Source organism: Pleurodeles waltl, chromosome 3_1 (genome assembly GCF_031143425.1).
Source record: "Pleurodeles waltl isolate 20211129_DDA chromosome 3_1, aPleWal1.hap1.20221129, whole genome shotgun sequence".
NCBI classification, from domain to species: Eukaryota; Metazoa; Chordata; class Amphibia; order Caudata; family Salamandridae; genus Pleurodeles; species Pleurodeles waltl.
The window spans coordinates 1452182538-1452204723 of NC_090440.1; the positions used below are offsets into that span (position 1 = coordinate 1452182538).

Below are 22186 nucleotides of genomic sequence, written 5' to 3' on the forward strand. Positions count from 1 at the left end.
ATGCTCTTACGTTAAAGGACCAATTTTTCAAATTTCAAGTGCATAGTTATTTAAAACCATTGCACTAAAGGTGTTAAAAACAAATACATTTGGGTAAAAAGATGTTACAAATACTGAAAAAGCTGATTGTACAAAAGTAAAAGTGATATAAGTGTGCAGTACGTTATGGATAAAACAATAACTTACACAGATTCTAATATTTGCAAAGTTAAATACTGAAATTTCACATTGTAAGAAACCACTCTGGCTGGCTGATAACTGTGAAAGGACTGGCCCTGTGGCTATGCAAGATGGTTAGTTAACTTAAAGGGCATAATGTGCCGGTCCTTAGCTATACTAAGGTACGCAGCAAGGCAGAGGTGGTCCGGTCTTAAATAAGTAATGACACGGATATGGTGTCAGTGTGGACAAGGACTTGCATATAGGGGGTCAGGTCGACCTCTCAACAACTCCAGTACGAATAATCCACTTAAAGTGCGTAGCGTGCCAAAGCATGTCTATGATGGAGTTTTCAGTAAAGTGGCAGTGCAATTAGAGTCTTTTGCAGAGGGAGGTCGTGATGTCAGGTTCGATCTGCTGGCTTGTCTGGTGGAGACCTCCTCATATAAAGCGGTGGTGCAGTGTACTCTTGTGAATAAGAGTTCAAAGTCCCTAGTTTAATTCTGCTGTTATACAGCCTGTTAAGTGATACATTTTCAGTAGCCTTGTCAAGTATTTAGTCAATCTGCAATGTAGCTGGATGTCAGAGGAGTTAAAGCAGGCTATAATGTCCCGCCTGCAGCTGCACAATTCCCTCGCATTAAATGCTGCAGTATAGCTATCTGATCCTCCAGGTATGCTTCACATATGCAAATTCGGTGCACTATAGTTTCGGGCTATTGGACCCCATGTTGTCAGATCTCTGTGCTGGCGATGCACTTACAAGGTAGCTAGTATAAGAGTGATGGCAAACAGGCCAGATTATATTTTAAAAAGGATGTTTTGTTATGTGCCTTGATGGATGCTCCTAAATACGGTCGGGGTGCCAGCTTAACTTAAGATGCCATTGTGAGCCAGGCGAGAAACCGATTCTTTGTCAGCTAGCAACAAGGTGCGATTGACTCTTCCATTTACAATGGCCTTGACTAGGGGATAGTTAGTTTATTGTATCACATTCTTAAATTAAGCCAAGAATAGTTAAGGAAGAGGAAATATAAAACCTTACCTTGAAGTACTCTCTGCTACTGATGCCTTCCCAGATGTAATGGTTCAGTGGGTCTTCATTAGCATTCTTTGGTTTGTGGCAGATTTTTATGAATCCTCCTTGCTTCTCCAAGGATTGTTTGTTGAGACCAAATTCTAATCGCAGTTGGGTGGGGGACGAGTGGCAAGATAGCTGAAAAACCGACTTGTAAAGCCTCATGATGATTTTATCCAGGTAGAAGGCTTTTTTGCCTATCAATGCGTTGCTCCCGTAGGCTATATTTGGAACTAATTTAGTCTGTCTAATTTTCAGATGAGGTATATATGTCACCGTTGCTATTGCAAACTTTAGGCGTTTAAAGGCTGCAGTAAGGGAATTAGCTTTCAGCCTCATAAGCTCCTAGTGTTGCTTAAAGTAGCTGTGCCTGTCGAATAGCATGCCCAGATATTTGTATTCCGATACCACCTCATTTTTTTACCTCCGCCCAGGTACCACTGATGGGCCCACAAGGATGGCCTGCCCAGAATCATAATTTTCATCTTCAGGCTAATTTCCATTGAGTTTGTACTGGAGTATAAGGCAGTAGCGTCCAGGAGTCTGAAGACAGACTTTTGTGTAGCTTAGAACAAAGTCGTCTGCATACATTAAACATGTCAACGAGATGCTGCTTAACTTTGGAGCGTGCTAGTTTACTTGGGCAAGGCTGGTGGAACATCTGCTAGAAAAGATTAAAGAGTGTGGTAGCTAGTGCTCGCCCTTATCTTAGTCCCTGGTGGGATCAGATTTTTCTAGATAGATGAACACCATCGCTCAACATTGTTCTAACTTAGGTGTCAGTATTGAAAACGGTCAGGTCATGCAGCAGTGGGACAAGTATTTTCCAGCTGGCAAGTTTGCTCGAAAGCTTTCCGCTGTCTACTTGATCGACCCCAGCTTTATAATCTATAAAGCAGAGATAAGGGGCTGATTGTGTATCTTATGCTGATCAGACAATAGGGATAGTTCCAATTAATTGGATGCAGTGTCCATACTTTTTGCAAACCCTGCTTAAGAGGGATCAAGTGACCTTTCGTAGCCCATGTTGTTAACTCCCCGAGGAGACAGCCAGCAAAGTATTCAGACACTTCCAAAAGTGCTATTAAATCGATAATTAGTGGGGTTGGAGACACTGCCGCCTTTGTAAATGAGGGCAATAGTCTTTTCCAGAGGAGGGAATGATGTTACGAGTTATTATGCTCTGAAACTCTGCCTCCAAGCTGTTTGCCCAGAAATATTTGTCCTCCTTGAAGATGGCCGATGGGATGCCATTTGGATCTGGTGTCCCACCGTGGTGGCGGCTTCTGGAAATTTGACCCTCAGTTGTTACCACTTGAAATTTCAGTGGGATTCACGCGTGTAATGCACTAGTGATATTTTGGGGCTCTTGCGAGGCCATTGTTTGAGCTAACACTGGGCATTTTTCTGTCACTTTTCTTGTACAGAATGTGAAGTGGGATTAAGTGTCTTTAGTCTCCTGTTCCATAACATATCCATAGCTTGGACAATCCTTGACTTATGGGCATTGCAGCAGATCTAAGTACCACAGTAATATCTGTGTCATTTGAAAGTACATTGACTCGATTTAAACCATTTTGAATAGCTCATTCAACATGTGGCACAACATGAAGGTCAGCTTCCTCCAATTTGTTGTGAAGTTCTTAAACAATATGGCTCTTACCTTTTGAAGTTCTCTGCAGGTACCAACTCCTCATTGACAATCATTCCACTTGCAATAATTGGAAATCCAGTGTTCACATTAGCATCAGCAATGCTTTGGTGAGTTAACATCTCCAAATTCAACTTGTTCGATGTTGATGACCAGAACTTATCAAGTTGCACAGGTATAGATGTCGAATATTTGATGCAGGCAAAGTCAGTTGTTCCACTTCTAGACATTTGTCTGATTCTCTCACATTCTTTGTGAGCTAGTTCATGATAACTGTCAAAGACAATGTGCAGTTCTTGTAAGGTGCACACTGACCTTGATATCCGTAGAACAGTCTGAACGACCTCTTTGATGTTTTTGCATGGATGAAATTTTGACCCTTCGCAATTGTGGCATAAAGTCCACAACAACAGCAGTTTTCGGTGAGGACAGCTTTTTGAATTGCAATTATTCAGGTGAAAGTTTTTTTCCAAGCTCTTGTACGAGTTTGTGCTTCACTGGTTTGGCTGCAGCATCTCCATTAAATAATGCGTTTGTTGGAAGAAAATCATGCAATCCTTTATAAATTCACCCATCTCTTTTGCTACATCCATCTCTGTGCTTGCATAATTTGTTTTTAGCTAGTTTTGTAGTGAATGGTTGGATGAAACTCTTACTATGGCAATTAAAGCGTGGATGTTTAGCATACGTAATTATGCCAAAAAGCTTTTTCTCTTTCAGTACAAATCTCTCCTGCTTCACTTCTGTGTAGAGTTCCAATCCATGTTCCAGGACCTCTAGTAGGGATGTGTTTATATTGTTATACACTTATTGTTTGGTCACTAAGTTGTATAGTCCCACAGGCTCAGTAATTTCAAAGGGGTTTCCTTGTTAATGAGCAAAGTAAAGAACACTGTCAACATGTTTATTGTAACATTCCCCTCTCTCTCCCACAAGTTTGTGGTGAGGAACAGTTTCACGATGGTCCATTAATTTTTAATTTGTCATCTCTTTGAAAACATTGCAAATATAAAAGACTTCTTGGTAAACTAGCTGCCATTGAGCAAGCAACATATTCACTTTTATGTGTCTGACCAAGAATTCCCTTTGGGCTTTTCTGTGATATCTGTATTGTCTGTTCAAGTTTCATATCGGGAGCCACTACATTGAAACTTCCCTCTGTCTTTCATTACAAAGTGTCTTTGGATGAATGTTCTCTAGAGGCATGGTACCTCTAGCTTCTTCACTCTTTCCAAATACCAGGACCCCTATCTCAGGTAGTTCATGCAATCAAATTTGCGAAACACAGTAATCAATGACTCCACAGTCTTCACATGCAGCTCCCAATCACCTTCCTGATCACCATGTACTAAAGTTTACACTAAAGTTATCATGTGTAAAATATTTCCCCTGTACCTGCAAAGTTCAGTTTTTTCTTCACATTCTTTGACAAACTATACAAACCTGGTTTTCTGATTTTTGAACTGAGTGTATTGAACATTGGCTTTGCATCATGTCTGTTGAATGACGTGCACCCTGTCCCTTATTCACTTCTGAGATAACATATGCAAAACCTAATTTGTCATTCCTGTTCCAGAAAGCAATCCAACACAATGTTTCTGTAGCCTCAGATATGATGAGCATACCTTGTAACAAACATGAGTTCCGCTCAATACTGACTGGACTGTTTTGCTGTCAAAGATTTTATCCTAAATAAGTGCGTCGTCTATGCCACATCCACTGAGATATTCTCCTGCACACTGCAACGCAGCTTTTGTCATGTGGAAAACGCCCATCTTGGGATACAAATCATCGAATTATACTGGATTGCTCATAAACATTTCAGCTACAATACAGCAAACACCGGCTGGTCTTCAAGCTGTGTATGCACATTTTGCTTTTTTAGAGCTGCATATACTGTTGGTTAGTTTGTGACTGGAGATAGTATTACTGGTAAAAACCCAACCTTCTTCAGTGGGCAGGTATTCTGAAAGATAAGAGAATGAATTCCAGCCATGGAGGAACTGGCTTTCCTTCATCCTGCAGTCTGCACCGAATAAGTAATGTAATAAATTAAGTTAAATCAGCTTTATGGATCACAGTGTCGGGTAGAGAAGATCCATGTCCTCATTCACTTTGAAACTTTCTGGTAGACTGGGATGTGTTGGTGGCTTGTAGTGATTTTGCACACGTTGGCAAGGCAGTTGGGTTATAAGTTTGCAGCTTTGTTTGTTTAGGCCTGCACCTGACACAGCTTGTTTTCCAGCAACTACATTGGTACAGTCTTAAAAAAGCACCATGGCAGTATCGTGTGCTGGATGTTCCAGACAAAGTAGAGCTGTCTTCAAAATCGAAATGATCAGGAGCAGCAGTTGTAAATCCTTTGCTGTTAAAGTGACTTGGAATTGGTGAGCTATCAGATACAAAAGATTTTTACTGCTAACAAGTTCCTGCTCCGTACTATGTCATTATAATTTGTTGATACACCAGTTGTATTCATTGAAGTGATTAGTTCTCTACTTTTGCGCTTGTCTTAGATTGCGTGGGCAGTCATCATGTGTAGCGGAGTTTTCTTCTTGCTGTGTTGTTATTCCATGAAACATTATTTGGAAAACACCGTACATTTACACAGCAAAAACCTGTAAGTTCATTGGATTGTCTTCCACTTATTCACTTCTATGTTCAAAGTCATCATCAATGTTATAGGCTTCTGTTCCGAACTCAAAAATTAGTTTGTAACAGTTTTGCTTTTCTGATATTAAACAATAATGTAAATAATGTTAAGACAACTTCAGGCGTTCTTGTTGACTCCCATGATTTGCAGAGCTCTGTGGCATCGCAAGATTTGTCATTAAGTCCAAAATCAGGACGTTTCTTGAAATGGTTCCTGCTGATTTTACTGCATCCTGTGATCTTATTTTGGCAGGAAGAACATCAAGAGACAGATAAGTTAAGAACACCCTAAGTGTCTCTTTCTTTCTGTTAGACTGACAAAAATGAATTCTGTCATTGTACATTCTCACCAGGAAAATCCTAATTTCATTTATATAGATCAATACAGTTTCATCAATGTTGACAATTATTTCTCTGATCCCACTGAATGTGAATCTGTAGCCATCACTCAAGAGTGACTTTAAAACGTGATTGCTTTTTTCTGAGTGCATACTTAACTAAAGGCTGTCAGTTGTGTTGCTGCTGGGAGCTCATTCTACATTCTTATTTTCAAATGTATGCATGCATGTATGCAGTTCGGTTGGGCATACAAATCCTCTACAGATACATTCACTTTGCTGTTTAGATCAACTACTCAACTGAAAACTTCTTCTTGGAAGAAACTAACTGCGGATAAAAACATGTTTGCCCTTTGAGACTCGCATTCTTTGTACTTTTGTTCTTTCGTCAGTCGCTTTGGCCCTTATTCTGGCTAAATCACAGATAACATATTGACGATCCTCTGCTTTCTGACCAGTTGGAGGTGGATGAGGAGTAGCCATTGATCTTCTAAGTAGATGGGCACTGTGTTTTGGTTGTCGTCACTTTCTCAGAAGACTCAGGATTCTTGTGATTAACTGGTTTCTTCTATTTTTTGGCATTTTTTTCCAGACTTTTTTCCACTGTATATGACTCATCGCACGTGGTACCATGATAAAATATTTGCTCCTGTTCACCCATCAGTTTCAATCTTTTGTGAGCTTCGTCTTGCCATATTTCTACAGTATCTTGATTTCTCTTCTGTCCAGCCACAGTTAATGTTAGCTTTTCTTTAGGATTAGTTTGGCATATGACATTTTCCTTTGCTGAAGGAATTGCCATATTTTGTAGTTAGAAATGCTGTCAGGAGGTAAAGATCATCTGCTACCAACTGTTTCTCATGTTTAAAAATTGAAATCAACGAAAAACCTGAAACAAAAACAATATTAAAATAACTAACCATTATGATGTCTACATACATTATGGAGCCGTCATTTTGGAAAATGGCTTTAGGGTTGCTCTGATGAGTTATTTTCTGTCTCTGTAAGAATACCTGACCCCCAAAATCTAAGTTTCAACACCAAAATTAAGTATATAGGTCCCATGGTTCCTGAAATATTACATCATTACTGCAACACATTTACCATTTTTAAGAATGTCATCCAGAAAATATCAGCCCGGATTAGCAATGTCTACTGAAGCTAAATATCTTCTCTAATGATAGAAAAACACAAATCAAAAATGAAAATCTCTGGACAACAATTTTTTACGGAGTCCTATCAAGCAGCCAGGAACTATGAGTATTGTGTTTGGTTTTTGACAAGTTGTTTAAATTGTTCACTGTTTTCCAAAGTTTCTTGTGCTTGTTAGTGTTCAAGTTGTATAAAAGCTTGCTGCAGAGATCATTGTTAACCATCCATTTCTGGTCCCAACTGCATTTTCTATTGGAGGACCTATGCCTTTCCCATATACTGGGGGTCTGGACTCTTTTACACCTTTTTGCTCTAACCTCTCCTGCTCAGAGTATTAAAAAAGATCAAGAAGGACCAGGCCCAAGTCAACCTAGTAACCCAGGACTTGCAAGGAGAATTTGGTATCCAAAGCTTCAGGCCATGAGCAATTGTCCTCCATTCTGGCTGCCCCTTATGTTCCTGCCAACATTGTTTGTGATGCTTCTATGACACTATAAGTTGGTTCTCACTTATCTGATCAAATGTGCAGTTGTCTTCTTTGCCTTTTAACTATTCGGAGGGTCTTTCTCTTTGCCATAACATTGGCCTGGTGAGTAAGTGAACTCCAGACTTCAACTGTAGTTCCATCATGTACATCATTCTTCCTGGAAAAACTAGTCCTCCTGACAAAAGCATCTTTCCTTCCTTCTGCTGTTAATGCCCTTCACATAGGGCAATCCACCACCTTGTCAGCTTTGCATGAGCCGCCTCTACCCTCCAAGGAAGAACAGCTTATCTGCCTTGACCCTAAGATGGCACTTAGTTTCTCTGTAGGCTGAACCAGAGAAAGGATGATTCACTCTGTCTGTTTCTCTCGGGCTAAGAGATGTGTTGTAATGCTTTGTACCAGTTGTCATAGTAGCTGATATTCTACTCCGGGCAGTTTGAAGAGCTGGCTGGGGCAGCGGTCACATCCTATCTTCGAGCGAATTAAATGTCTTATCTTCACTAAGCCGGTGTTACTTCCGTACTTTACAACATAAGTTTGGCAGCGAGTTTGAGAGAAGCCAGCTCTGACACTTGTGACTGATTTCCGGCGTGACCTTTAGTCCATGTTGCTGTGAGAGGAGCACACGAAGAACAAAGCCTTTATCTGTACGCTTGCAAAGTATCAAGTAGACTACCTGAGAAACAGATGGACATTTTCTTACTGCAAGATAAGCATTATCTCAGGTGAGCTGGGTTGTCCTCTGTGCTGCTCATTCTCGTGAACTTGGAGAACCTGGCAAAATGGATGCTCATAGTTTAAAGGCGATAACATTAATTTGACTGGAGTCAGATGCTTAGCAAGGAGCAGTGAAGTCACTTCCGGATGGAGTGACCAGGCGTTTTAAATAATTTTAACTAAGAAGCAGACGGAGGACCAGCATACTAAGCTTGAGCATTTACGTTGGCAGCAGAACTTTCTTGGAACTATCTTAATTTTTACCACATTTTACCAGGGCAAAGCAAAGGAAAGACTGCACTGTGTTTTGTTTGTTTACACGTTAACAGTTGTATTATATAGATATGCATTCCTCTATGACACCACCACCTCCATTCTTGACACAGCCAGGAGAGCCAACCATTGAATGGGGCAATTGGATAGATGTATTTGACAATTATCTTGAGGCCTGAGATGGCCAAGGATTTTCTCCCAGTAGAAAAAAAAAGCTTTATTGCTGAATGCACTGGGAAAAGAGGCCCTACATATTTTTAAATACTTAACGGCTTCTCCTGTTCAGGAGGGGCAACCCGATTTTGATGTGTATGTTGAGACACAGAAGAAATCAGGTTTGCAAAAGGCAGAAATGTAGTCATGAGGCGTCATAAATTCTATACACAACTACAGAGGGCAGGTGAATCAGTTGATGACTTGGGTTCTAGGCTGCGTGAAGAGTCAGTGAAATGTCAATTTGGTCCCATGGCAGATGAAATTATTCAGTTGATTGTGCAGTGAAGGAGTCGCAAAATGTAGGAAAGGCTATGGGCCACAAAAAATCCAACTTTAAAAGAGGACATAGAAATAGCTAAACAAGTAAGAGTCAGAATATTGTGTGAGAGTAATGGATAAGGAGGAAACAAAAGGTATACAATTCAGCTGTGGTTGTGAACAAAGTTGGATCTGTGACCAGTACAACAGGTAAGGGTAGTCAGTATATGAGAGCAACCGATAAAGGGTGTGGCAGTTTCAGTCATGTTACAGGTGTTAGAAACTGTTTTGCATTAGGGAAGGAGTGTAGGAAATCTGGATTGAAGGGTAACTTCACAAAAATGTGTCAGTTCGGCACAAAGCAAGGTAGCAGTGTGGACTGATGTTTTTGAAGAAACCACAAGCATGGTTTTATGCATTCAAGATACCAACAGGGGAAAAAGGCCTCCAGCAAAATTTGTGGTGAGAGGAAGGTCAATCAAATTGCTGGTTGATTCAGGGTCATTATATGGCATTGTCCCGAAAGAGATGTTTACAACCGAATGGCCTAATGTGAGGTTATTACCTAAAAACATCAACCCTGGTGGCTATCAAGGGGAGGCGATTAAGATAATAGGGTATATTATTGCCGACATAAGTTTTGGATCAAGAAAGACAACAGGGAAAGTATATGCTGCTGAGTCAGGTCCACCCATTTTAGGGTATGTTCACAAATATGATCTACACATTGAGATCAATCCACGGGCTAGTAATCCTATTATGGAGGTACAGAAGGTAACATTAGAAGACATTATCAGGAATGCAAGTAAAGTGTTTGGAGATAGATTAGGGGAGTTACTAGGACACACACACACAAGATTGTGTTAAAGCAAGGGGCAGTTCCTGTACAACACAAGGTGGGAAGAATACCCATAATGGCTAGAGAAGAAGTAAAACAATTGTTGCAAGAAATGTTGAATAGTGGTGTAATAGAACCTATAGAAACTCTGAATGGGATTTCACCAGTAGTCATAACTCGCAAGGCTGATGGAAATATGAGATTCTGTGTTGACTTGAGGAGCCTCAGTCAAAGTGTAGTTGCGGATACTTTTCCTTCACCTAACATAAACGAACTGTTAACATTGCTTAAGGGTGGAAAACTTTTCACTAAGTTAGATTTGAGGAATGTGTATCATCGGGTCAAGTTGCATGAAGATTCAAGACCTCTCACGGCATTCATTACTATGGAAGGTACTTTTCAGTTTACCAAATGCCATTCAGGTTGTGTTCAGCTGCCAGCGTCTTTCAAAGAGTGATGTAAAAAATGCTTCATGGTCTGAAGAATTTAGTTTACTTTCAGGCTGACGTCTTCCTTTTTACAGGTTACCTGGAGTCTCATAACTTCACTCTGAAGGAAGTTGTAGAGAGGATTGCGAGTGCAGGATTAACTTTGAGAAAATAAAAATGTGCATTCTTGGATGAGGAAATTAACTATCTTGGTCACACATTATCAGCAGAGGGCATTAAACCTAAGAAGAACCTTATGGATGCTATAAAGTTAGCTCCAGCACCCCAGGATAAGGATCAGTCGCGGTCCTTTTTAGGATTGATTGAGTATTATTCAAAATGTATAAAAGACTTAGCCAACACGACAGAGAATCTCAAGGTATTGTTGAGGAAAAGTGTTAAATTCTCCTGGTCTGATGCACAGAATAAGAGCTTTGAGGACCTAAAAAAAGAACTGTGCGACTCTGACATACTAACACCATTTGATGTAAAAAGAAAATCCATACTCACAGTAGAGGCCAGTGCATGTGGTTTAGGGGTGGTACTTTCACAAACTCATTCCTCTGGTGAAAGGACAATTGCATTTGCTTCACGGTCTTTAACAAACTCGGAACCCAACTACTCCATTATTGAGAGAGAGAGAGGCACTAGCTGCAGCATGGGGCATGGAATACTTTCAAACATATATTTAGGGAATGCAAGTTAAATTACGTTCAGATCACAAACCTTTGAAAATGTTCTCTTTTAGAGGAGCGGGTAAAGGTTCTCCAAAACTTGCCTGGTTAGCAGCTAGGCTATGTGTTAGAGTACATACCGGGTTGGAAAAATATTCAGGCAGATTGCATGCCACGTTTGGTTGGAGTGGAAATCTTGTGATAAAGAGGCTGTAATGAGAACAGAGATGGAGGGTGCTGTTGCATGTGTGGGGGATGTAGTACAGTGGTCATTAGGAGCTTTGAGTGAAAATGGGTGGAATGAAGCCATTAGAAAAGATGAAGTTTTGAAATAGGGTTGTACCTGGAGATTGGGTAAAGATTAAGGCCCTCATTATGACCCTGGCAGTGTTGCACCGCCAGGGCCAACGGGGGCGGGAGCACCGCCGACAGGCCGGCGGTGCTCCCTTGGGCATTCTGACCGCGGCGCTTTGGCCGCGGTCAGAAATGGAAAACCGGCGGTCTCCCGCCGGTTTTCCGTTGCCCATTTGAATCCCCCATGGCGGCGCAGCTCGCTGCGCCGCCATGGGGGATTCTGACACCCCCTACCGCCATCCTGTTCCTGGCGGTTCGCCCGCCAGGAACAGGATGGCGGTAGGGGGTGTCGCGGGGCCCCTGGGGGCCCCTGCAGTGCCCATGCCAATGGCATGGGCACTGCAGGGGCCCCCGTAAGAGGGCCCCGCTAGTATTTCACTGTCTGCATAGCAGACAGTGAAATACGCGACGGGTGCAGTAGCACCCGTCGCACCTTCCCACTCCGCCGGCTCGATTACGAGCCGGCTTCATGGTGGGAAGGTCGTTTTCCCCCTGGGCTGGCGGGCGGCCTTTCGGCGGCCGCCCGCCAGCCCAGGGGAAAAGTCAAAATACCCGCCACGGTCTTGCGACCGCGGTACGGTATTTTGACGGCGGGACTTTGGCGGGCGGCCTCCACCGCCCGCCAAGGTCCGAATGAGGGCCAAAGTCTGGAAGAAGCACAGGAGGGTTGAACAAGTTCCAGGGACCCTTCCAAGTCAAAGAGGTTTTTAAGTGGCATGTGATATTAAACAATGGTGAAAAGTGGAATATTAGAAGAGTAGCGTGTTTTGGTAAAAAGAATGGTGTGCATGAATGTTGCCTACAAGAAGATACTTGTGATGGTTTCATGATCATGGAAGACGATGACATGTTATAAAATTCTCCCAATTCCGAGGTTTTTCCGGAATCAAACACTGATTGCTCTGCAGAGGGGATTATCAAAAGTGCACAGGGAGATGTTCCACAGGGAAACAATTCTGACAATCTAAGTTATGCAAGACCCCAAAGACAAAGATGTCCCCCTTTGTACTTGCAGGCCTATGTGAGATAAATTTATGTACTATTTTCAGGTTATTTTCTACCATGTCAGTGTTTTTTTTTCTATTTCTCCTAAATCTGTGCACCATATTCAGGTTATTTTCTATCACGTTAATGTTTTTTTTGTTTTTTTTGTTTCATTTTCCTATTGTTTGGTTATAAAGTGATACGATGAGAGGAGGATATGTTGTAATGCATTGTACCGGTTGTCATAGTAGCTGACATTCTACTCCGGGCAGTTTGAAGAGCTGGCTGGGTCAGAGGTCATGTCCTTTCTTTGAGAGGTTTAAATGTTTTATCTTCACTAAGCTGGTGTTACTTCTGTTCTTTACAACAAGATGCAAATTGGTGCAAAAGAGATCCATCTCTTGATCGATTATGCATCTGAAGAAGAATTAGTCCACAGAAGACTTGCTTGCTCAGTCCACCAAAGCGAAGGCTGCTACAACTATGCTGGTGCACAGTGTGCCAGTTATGGACATTTGCAGGGCTTTGATGTTGACATCCCTCAACATGTTCACAAAGCATTACTGTCTGAATAGCAAGGTCCTGCCGGATGGGCACTTAGCCCAATCTGTCCTGCAGGACTTCCTGGTCTGACTCATTCCACTGACCCACCACCAGAGAAGTCGTACTGCTTTTGGAATCTATTCACAAGGTGAGGAATCTCGAGTTAGAAGTCTGTCAGAAGAACAAGGTAATTGCTTTTGGTAATGCCTTTTTTGGTAGAGACTAACTTCAGATTCCCCACTGACCCTCTGTCTTCTCAGTAATGTGAAATAGAATCATACTGTCCAATAATCAGATGGCAAACCTGAAGTTCTGCACATTGTATTACCTGATTTCCACAGCTCTGGGTCCAGTGGCACAGACAGTGATCATAAAGAAAAAGTGACATTAGCATGCAGAGATGGTGCATAAATGGGGCTTAACATCCTATACAGAGTAGACGGATCTGGTGCACAGCTGCAAGACTCCACTTATTGATGTGCAACAGAATTGCTGAAAGTTTCTGGATCCAGTCTCCTGCCTAGGGAAATTCACAAGGTTGCGGAATCTGCTGTTTGATAGTCTGTACCAGAAAAGGCATTACCAAAGGAAAGTAAGTTGATCTTTTTGCACACTTATTTGGAAGGTTTGCCACAATGCATTTCGTTGCACAAGTCTATTTCTGTCTGTACTTGCCTGATTTTTGCTCATCCTGATGACTGCTGATATGAAACGTATTCTTCAAAGTTGTAAATTGTACCCGAGTCTAGCCTTTGATAAGTTATTTCAGTATCGGCATGTAACATGGTTCTTGTAAATGGTTCTCGAGTAGCGAGTAGGAAGCATGTTTTAATTGGTCGGTAAGAGGAGATGTTTCTGAATGAAAAAGATGTGGTAAGAGGTCAACAACTGAAAATAAAGTTGAAACCAGTTTTGTTTTTTTTGGTCCGAAGGTTAGCACAAATTTGATATGGCTGATGCAATCTCTTTGTATGTACCGCACACAATCCTAGGATAGTAACTTTCCAAACAGTGTCATTTTGTTTCTGTTGCTGTAGGAGTCTCTTGTATGGAGACTGATTATAAACTGTGGTCGCCTTCAGACGAGCGAGGTAATGACTGTTTGTTGGGGCGCAAAACAGTTTTCAAGAGAAGAACTCCTCATGCTACATGTTTTAATGGTGAAGATTTTGATCGACCAATAATGACGTCCAACTGCTCCTGCACAAGAGAAGACTATGAATGGTAACTAGCCTGTTGCTTCTTAAATCAAATCTGTCCAATTTAAAATTTCTTAATGAAGCCTGACTCTTTGTGTATAACATGTTTGTATTTTTTTATTTTTAGCGACTTTGGATTTAAGTTAAGTGAAGACCTCTCATCTGAGGTGTGTGTCCCTGATCCTGAATTTGCTGGAAAACGTTCTGCGCCACCTGTTCCTTGTCCTGTCGGCAGCACTTACAAAAAAACTAGAGGGTAAGGGTACTTTAAGAGTTTGTTCTCTTATCTCATACAGTGGTGGGTGGGACTAGATACGACAGAACCATTTTTGCATTCCTAGGTTAAATTTGTTCATTTTAGTTGATTGATTTCCTCCATACCCTTTTTGGACCTTGCTGCCTCAGTGGTAATGTGCTGCTTTTTTTGTCTGACAGCACAGATTTGAAGAGGCTGAAGCAATCACCATGTTGGCTAGGTGAATCTTCCACTGAAGACTGGATCAGTGATACTTCTTAGAAAATTGCATACCTCCCTCTTCTTCCACAGTATTCTATTGATATATGTGATTCTGAAGATGGGCATAGCAGAGGAACTGCAGTTATTCACACAAATTAAATTCATTGTTAAATGCTTCATGAGAATCCCTTTGTTCCAGTGCCTGCATCTGGAAATCCCGACAGCGAAGGCTCTCAAAATCAAACTAAATGTCATGTTTTTAGCCCAACCTCGCCCATTGTGATTACAATGCCTTCATTAACGAATGCCTGGGCTATTTCATAGATCAGTTTTGGTTTAAGACTGTTTCTCTTGGGAATTTGACTCTCCAATAAGGTGAAAACAAGGATGCTGCAGTTATAGGTTTGGGCTCGGAGTGTTACAAGTTGTTTTTTTTCAAAGAAGTCTTTTTGAGTCACGGGACCGAGTGACTCCTCCCTGTTGGCTCCATTGCGCATGGGCATCGACTCCATCTTAGATTGTTTTCTTCCCGCCATCGGGTTCGGACGTGTTCCTGCCCATGCACAATGGAGCCGAAAGGGAGGAGTCACTCGGTCTCATGACTCGAAAAGACTTCTTCGAAGAAAAACAACTTGTAACACTCCGAGCCCAACACTAGATGGCAGGAACAGTGCACAGCATGTGAATCTGCAGCGCAGCATGCCACGAACAGATGTACACTGGGTAAGTGACATTTTCCTTACTCCTGGAGGACAACATCTCTTGCCAGATTATTCCAAACCCACTCACAGCAAAAAGTGCCATTATTGGCCTTGTTCTCTCCAAGGACTCCTTAATGACTGCTAATGACCCCATTCATGTGTACTGATCTGCCCATGTAGTGAAACTTTAACAGATGCATATGATCTTTTGTAAAACCCTTGGCCAGGTTATTTGGTTCTGGGATACTCCAAATATTAATATTGACTTCATGGTCATTAGGTCACCTTTTCACCCATATGCATAACCTGTCTGGCAGGTCTTTAGCAATCAATTGCATTCACCAAGTGAAAGACCTCTGTGATGAACTAGCACCTTTTAAACATATCTGACGAATAGAAGATAATGAAACCCTCTGATCAGTGGTTCTCCAAAGACCTATTCATGGAAAGAAACTCTCTGAGAGTGACAAAGCATATATGTTGACACTCTTAACTGGCTAAAACGTGTTGCAGCTCAGCTCTGCCATGAGTAACTGTAAGAAACCTATGCATGTAGCAAAGTTTCCACACATTTATTTTTTTCTATAACTCCAGCAGTCATTCAAAACTTCTGTTGGGTGTAGTGAAATTCCCCAGCATCTTTCATTGTGTCCTTCAAGAGCCCAAAATCTAAATATGAATACTTCTTTGATAAAGTAAAAGATATTGAGTGTTATTTACCCCCAAAATCTGATAATACTGGTGTCTGCCAACTAAGCAGCACAGCCAACTTGGGTTGTTGAAATCTTTCCGAAGTTTTGAAGAGTGATCTTAGAAATATTGGTAATCTGAAAACTATAAACCACTTTACTGATGGGGTGCAAATGAGTTTTTCAATTAGATCTTACTCTTGTAGACATCTTCAGTTAATTATTTTCTCTTTGTGCATGTTCTGGGCCCCAAAATTGGTTATGCACACCAGCAAGAGGCCTCCCGGCCACGACTGTTGTCCATGTGTGCCATGGGTTAGCCTCAGTGCTAACTGTCTTGTGGGCAGCCAACCCAATAAAGGCTATTGCCCCCAACTTTTTAAAAATATTTTTCTGATCCTATAGGACTCCAGCAGGAACCAAGGTTTTTTTTTTTATTTGGGCCCAGGGTGGTCACACTGCGGCACCCCCGTGCACCCCCTCCACCACAATGTTCACAGCATCTGTGTACCTTACCTGCCTCCTTATACCTGTTTTTTCATTTTAAGGACACAATGACTTGGTCCCTGTATACTGTAATGGTGGTTGTAACATTTCTCTTCATGTTTGGGCAAGACAGTCGGAGTCAAGCCTCCAATAGGAGTGAGGCAACTGAACCACCCCCATGACAATCAGATTGCTCTGTTTGAAGTTGCCTGCCCCTGGGACTTCTACAAGATTCTTCCTAACCCAATCGTCTGGATACCTATACATTTTCAACTATAATTTCTTAAAAACTACTGAACAGATTTACCCTGTTGACAAAAAGCACGCTACACTTTCTGGAAAAAGACTTATTTTTCTGCCAAATATGGCGTAAATCGATTCAGCCATTTTGGATGTAGCAGTGTCTAAAAAGTCACTATGAAACTTGTATGGAGAATTTGCATTTTGGGACTCCCACTTTTTGTCAGCCACCACTTGACTGATCACCCCAAAACGTCCCAGGAAGGAGCTGAGATGCATTAACTTTTTTTTTTAGGGGAAACCTCCCTGAAGATTTGTCAAACTGTCAAAGTTATTAGCAAACCAAAAAAAAGCCGTTTTTTATGGTAAATATATCTTAACTATAACTACACATTGGTGAGTGTACTGTGTAATATTAACTCTTTTTCTCTCTCTTTATAAATATATATATATATATATATATATATATATATATATATATGTTCAGTGGCATGTGTAGCTGCAGGTACACATGCTATTCATACCGTAGAAGTAGTGTTTTCGAGTCACAGGATCGAGTGACTCCTCCTCTTCGGCTCGATTTGCGCATGGTCATCGACTCCATGTTAGATTGTTTTCTTTACGCCATTGGGTTCATATGTGTTTCCTTTTGCTCCGATAGTTCGAATCGGAAAAGTTTCAAAACTCTCTAATTCTCGTTGGTATTGTTTCGATCGCGTTCCATCTTCCATCGACACTTCGGTACCGTCGGGTCAACCATCTTTTTTGCCCTTCGGGGCGTCTGCGCCCAACTCGTGCCTGGTCGGGCCTACCGCATGGAAGCCTCATGGACCGGACCCCATTCCGCTCTTGTCCTCGTGCCACGCTAAATTTCCCTTCACAGACCAACATCTCGTCTGTAATCTTTGCTTTTCCCCAGACCATTGGGAAGAAAATTGCGAGGCCTGCAGATCCTTCTGCTCCAAGAGAACGCTCCGAGACAGAAGAGCACGGAGACTCGAGATGGCATCCAAGAGCACCAAATGTCTCAACGTCGAGGAGGAAGAGATTATGCAGACGCCTGTCAGTTCGAGCATCCGACTCCGAGCAGGAGTCTGAGGAGGACAGACCGGTCACAGCGGGACAGCACATGAGTACGCCTGCCCCTGTCCCAGCCAAGCCCAAACATAAGGCCTTGGGAACTCCACTGCCCGAAGGCTATGGCTCGACCCGTAAAAAGACCTTCGGTGACCAACCGACAACTTCGGCACCGATTAATGTCCACGCCAGCCAAGCCATCCGAATCAAGCCGAGGCTCTGTCTCAGAGTCCACCAAACATCGATCCTTCGAGTCGAAACCTCGAAAATCGTTTTCGGAGCCGAGACCATCATCCACTCCGATTTTTTTTTTTCAATACCGAACAAACCAGCTTTCGAGCCGAAAGTCCGTTTACACATAGGAACATGGACTTTCACAAGCACTCAAGGAAAGCCATAAACTTACTGAGGAACACTCACAAATGGAGGCACTAGATGAAAGGCAAGCCAGGATTCACATCCATAAAGACACTGGCAGAATTATAACAGCACCTCCTCTAATGCCAAAGAGGAAATTTAGGCCTTTTAGGAAGAATGGGACACTGCTCAGCCACCAGCTAAAGTGCCAAGAACCAAAGAGAAACCTCCACCTCCTCAATGTTCTCCTCCTCAGTCTCCTCATTTACTTCTCTCCCCCTACTAGTCCTACACCTATGCAGTCACCAGCACACTCATTCGATTCGCAGCAGGACAGTGTGGATCCATGGGATCTTTATGATCCTGATCCCATTCCAGATAACAACCCATATTGCTATCCCTCTAAGCCTTTACCACCAGAGGATAGTACATGCTACACTCAGGTCATAGCTATGGCGGCATCCTATCACAATGTCGCCATGCACACTGAGCCGTTAGAGGATGACTTCCTTATTAATACACTTTCCTCTACACATGCAAGTTATCAGTCGCTTCCCATGCTCCCCGGCATGTTAAAACATGCTGACCAAATATTCAAGGAGCCAGTTAAAACTAGAATAATTACTCCTATGGTAGAGAAAAAATATAAGCCACCTCCCTCTGATCCTGTCTTTATCACACAACAATTGCCTCCAGACTCGATAGTGGTAAGCACAGCCAGAAAAAGAGCAAACTCAGTCATCGGGAGATGCACCCCCACCAGACAAGGAGAGCAGAAAGTTAGATGCTGCGGGAAAAAGGGTGGCATCTCAAGCAGCCAACCAGTGGAGGATAGCCAACTCTCAGGCATTGTTGGCTAGATACGACAGGGCCCACTGGGACGAGATGAAAGACATAATACAACATCTCCCCAAAGAACAGCAAAAAAGGGCACAACAAATAGTAGAGGAAGGGCAAGCCATCACCAATAACCAGATCAGGTCAGCCCTAGACTCTGCAGGTACAGCAGCTAGATCCATCAACACTGCTGTAACAATAAGAAGACATGCATGGCTTAGGTCTTCAGGGTTTAAGCCTGAAATACAACAGGCTGTCTTCAATATGCCATTTAACCAGAAACAGCTTTTTGGCCCAGAGGTGGACACAGCCATTGAAAAAATTAAAAAAGATTCTGACACAGCAAAAGCCATGGGTGCTTTGTATACTACACAATACAGGGGATCCTTTTGTAAGCCCCAATACGGAGGTGGATTAAGAACCCAAACACCTGAGGCATCCACCTCACAAAGTCGGCCTACCAACCTCAATATCAACAAGGTGGTTTCAAAAGTACTTACAGAGGCCAGTACCCCAGAGGCAGGGGAAAATATCAGTCAGCAAAACAAGCCGCACAACAAGCAAAGCAGTGAGATGAGATATCCCTTCCCAATTCACACCTCACCTGTGGGGGGAAAACTGCAAAGGTTCCACAACAATTGGCTACCCATTACCACAGACAGCTGGGTATTAGCAATTATCCGCAATGGCTATTGCATAGAATTGGCACAAACTCCACCAAATATTCCACCAAAACCACACAACCTGTCCACACAACATATCACACTGTTGCAAGAGGAAATAAAATCTCTATTACTCAAACAAGCAATAGAGGCAGTGCCACAAAATCAGTTAGGAACTGTAGTTTACTCACTGTATTTCCTCATTCCCAAAAAGGACGGAACCTTAAGGCCAATATTAGATCTCAGAACCCTCAATCTTTACATCCTGTCAGAACATTTTCACATGGTAACACTACAGGATGTTGTCCCACTACTTCAACAACACGACTTCATGCCAACATTAGACCTCAAAGATGCATATTTGCACATAACCATCCATCCAGCGCACAGAAAATATCTCAGGTTTGTGATTCAAGGAAAGCGTTATCAGTTCAAAGTGTTACCCTTCAGAGTAACTACAGCTCCCAGAGTATTCACAAAATGCCTGGTGGTAGTTGCAGCCTACCTAAGAAGGCCACACATTAATGTCTTTCCATATCTCGACGATTGGCTAATAAAACCCAGCAGTCATACACAGTGTCACAGCCATATGCAATATGTAATACAAACCTTACACACCCTGGGGTTCTCCATAAACTACCAAAAATCAAACCTACAACCTGTGCAAATTCAACATTATTTAGGAGCAACACTGAATACTCAAACAACACTCGCGAGCCCAAGTCCACAAAGAGTACAAGCATTTTGCAATTTATTGCAACAAATACTACCAGCCCAACAGTACACTCTCAATTTTGTCATGAAACTATTGGGCATGATGGCACCCTGTATTGCCATTGCCCCACATGCAAGACTAAACATGCAGCCTTTGTAACAATGCCTTGCACAGCAATGGGCACAGGGTCAACTTCAAGATCTAGTGTTGATAGACCGCCAAACATACATGTCCCTTCAGTGGTGGAATCCCACAAACCTAAACAAAGGGCGGCCATTTCAAGACCCCGTGCCTCACACCATACTTACAACAGATGCATCAATGATTGGTTGGGGGGCTCACCTCAACAATCACAACATCCAGGGCCAATAGGACGCCAAACACAAACAAATCACTTAGAGTTGCTAGCTGTATTCCTAGCACTCAAAGCTTTTCAGCCTCTTCACACTTACAAGAATATCCTTGTCAAAAAAGTCAACATGACAACAATGTATTACCTAAACAAACAAGGAGGGACTCATTCATCCCAACTCTCCCTCCTAGCACAAAAAATTTGGCAATGGGCAATCCACAACAAAATTCAACTGGTAGCACAATACATTCCAGGGATACACAACCAATTGGCAGATGTTCTCAGCAGAGATCATCAACAAACAAACGAGTGGGAAATTCACCCTCAAGTGCTTCAACTATACTTTCAACAATGGGGAACACCAGACATAGATCTGTTCGCCACCAGCGAAAATGCAAAATGCCAAAACTGTGCATCCAGGTACCCACATCCCCTATCCAAGGGCATGTCAACCCTGGTACAAAACACTATTAGACCTGTCGGTAGTACCACATAAACTCCCAAACAGACCAGATCTGTTAACACAGAACAAACAGCAGATCAGGCATCCAAATCCCAACATACTCAATCTAGCGATTTGGCTCCTGAGGTCATAGAATTTGGGTATCTACAACTACCAACTGAATGTATGGGAGTAATTAAACAAGCAAGAAAACCCACTGCCAGGCAGTGCTATGCCAATAAATGGAAAAGATTTGTGCATTACTGTCAATCTAAACAAATTACCCCACTTTCAGAATCAGTACAATACATTGTATGTTATTTGCTTCATTTGCAAAAAGCAAACTTAGTTTTTTCATCCATAAAAATACATCTCACTGCAATTTCCGCATACTTGCAGAATATACAGCACTGCTCTTTATTTAGAGTTCCTGTTATCAAACCCTTCATGGAAGGGTTAAACCCATTATCCTACCTAGAACGCCTCCGGAGCCTTCCTGGAATTTAAACATAGTGCTCACACGACTTATGGGCCCACCATTTGAACCTATGCACTCATGTCATATTCAATACCTAACATGGAAAGTTGCTTTCCTAGTCGGAATTACTTCTTTGCGAAGAGTTAGTGAAATTCAAGCCTTCGCAATTCAAGAACCGTTCATACAAGTACACGAAAATAAAGTTGTACTACGAACTAACCCTTACATTTCTTCCAAAAGTTGTATCACTTTTTCATATCAATCAAACCGTGGAACTACCAGTCTTCTTCCCACAGCCCGATTCTGTGGCAGAAAGAGCCTTGCATACACTAGATATTGAAAGAGCCCTAATGTATTACATAGATGGAATAAATCATTCAGAAAAACTGAACAGTTAGTTATTTGTGGCTTTCCAAAAACCACATACTGGTAACCCCATTTCAAAACAAGGATTAGCAAGGTGGATAGTGAATTGCATCCAAACATGTTACCTTAAAGCTAAAAGGCAGCTCTTAGTTGCACCTAAAGCACATTCCACAAGGAAAAAAGGGGCTACATTGGCTTTCCTAGGAAATATACCAATGGCTGAAATTTGTAAAGCAGCTACTTGCTCAACACCACATACATTTACCAAGCATTACTGTGTAGATGTGTTAGCAACACAGCAAGCCACAGTAGGTCAAGCTGTACTA

General features: G+C 42.1%; 1 protein-coding gene across 1 annotated transcript in view; it reads left to right on the plus strand.

Moving 5' to 3' along the window:
- The window catches only part of SORL1 (sortilin related receptor 1), a 669532-nt gene that overhangs the window by 132434 nt on the left and 514912 nt on the right, over positions 1-22186 (plus strand). Inside the window, exons 14-15 of the mRNA XM_069225024.1 lie at positions 13840-14026; positions 14129-14257. Of these exons, the coding sequence (XP_069081125.1) occupies positions 13840-14026; positions 14129-14257 (316 nt within the window). The remainder of the gene's footprint in view (positions 1-13839; positions 14027-14128; positions 14258-22186) is intronic.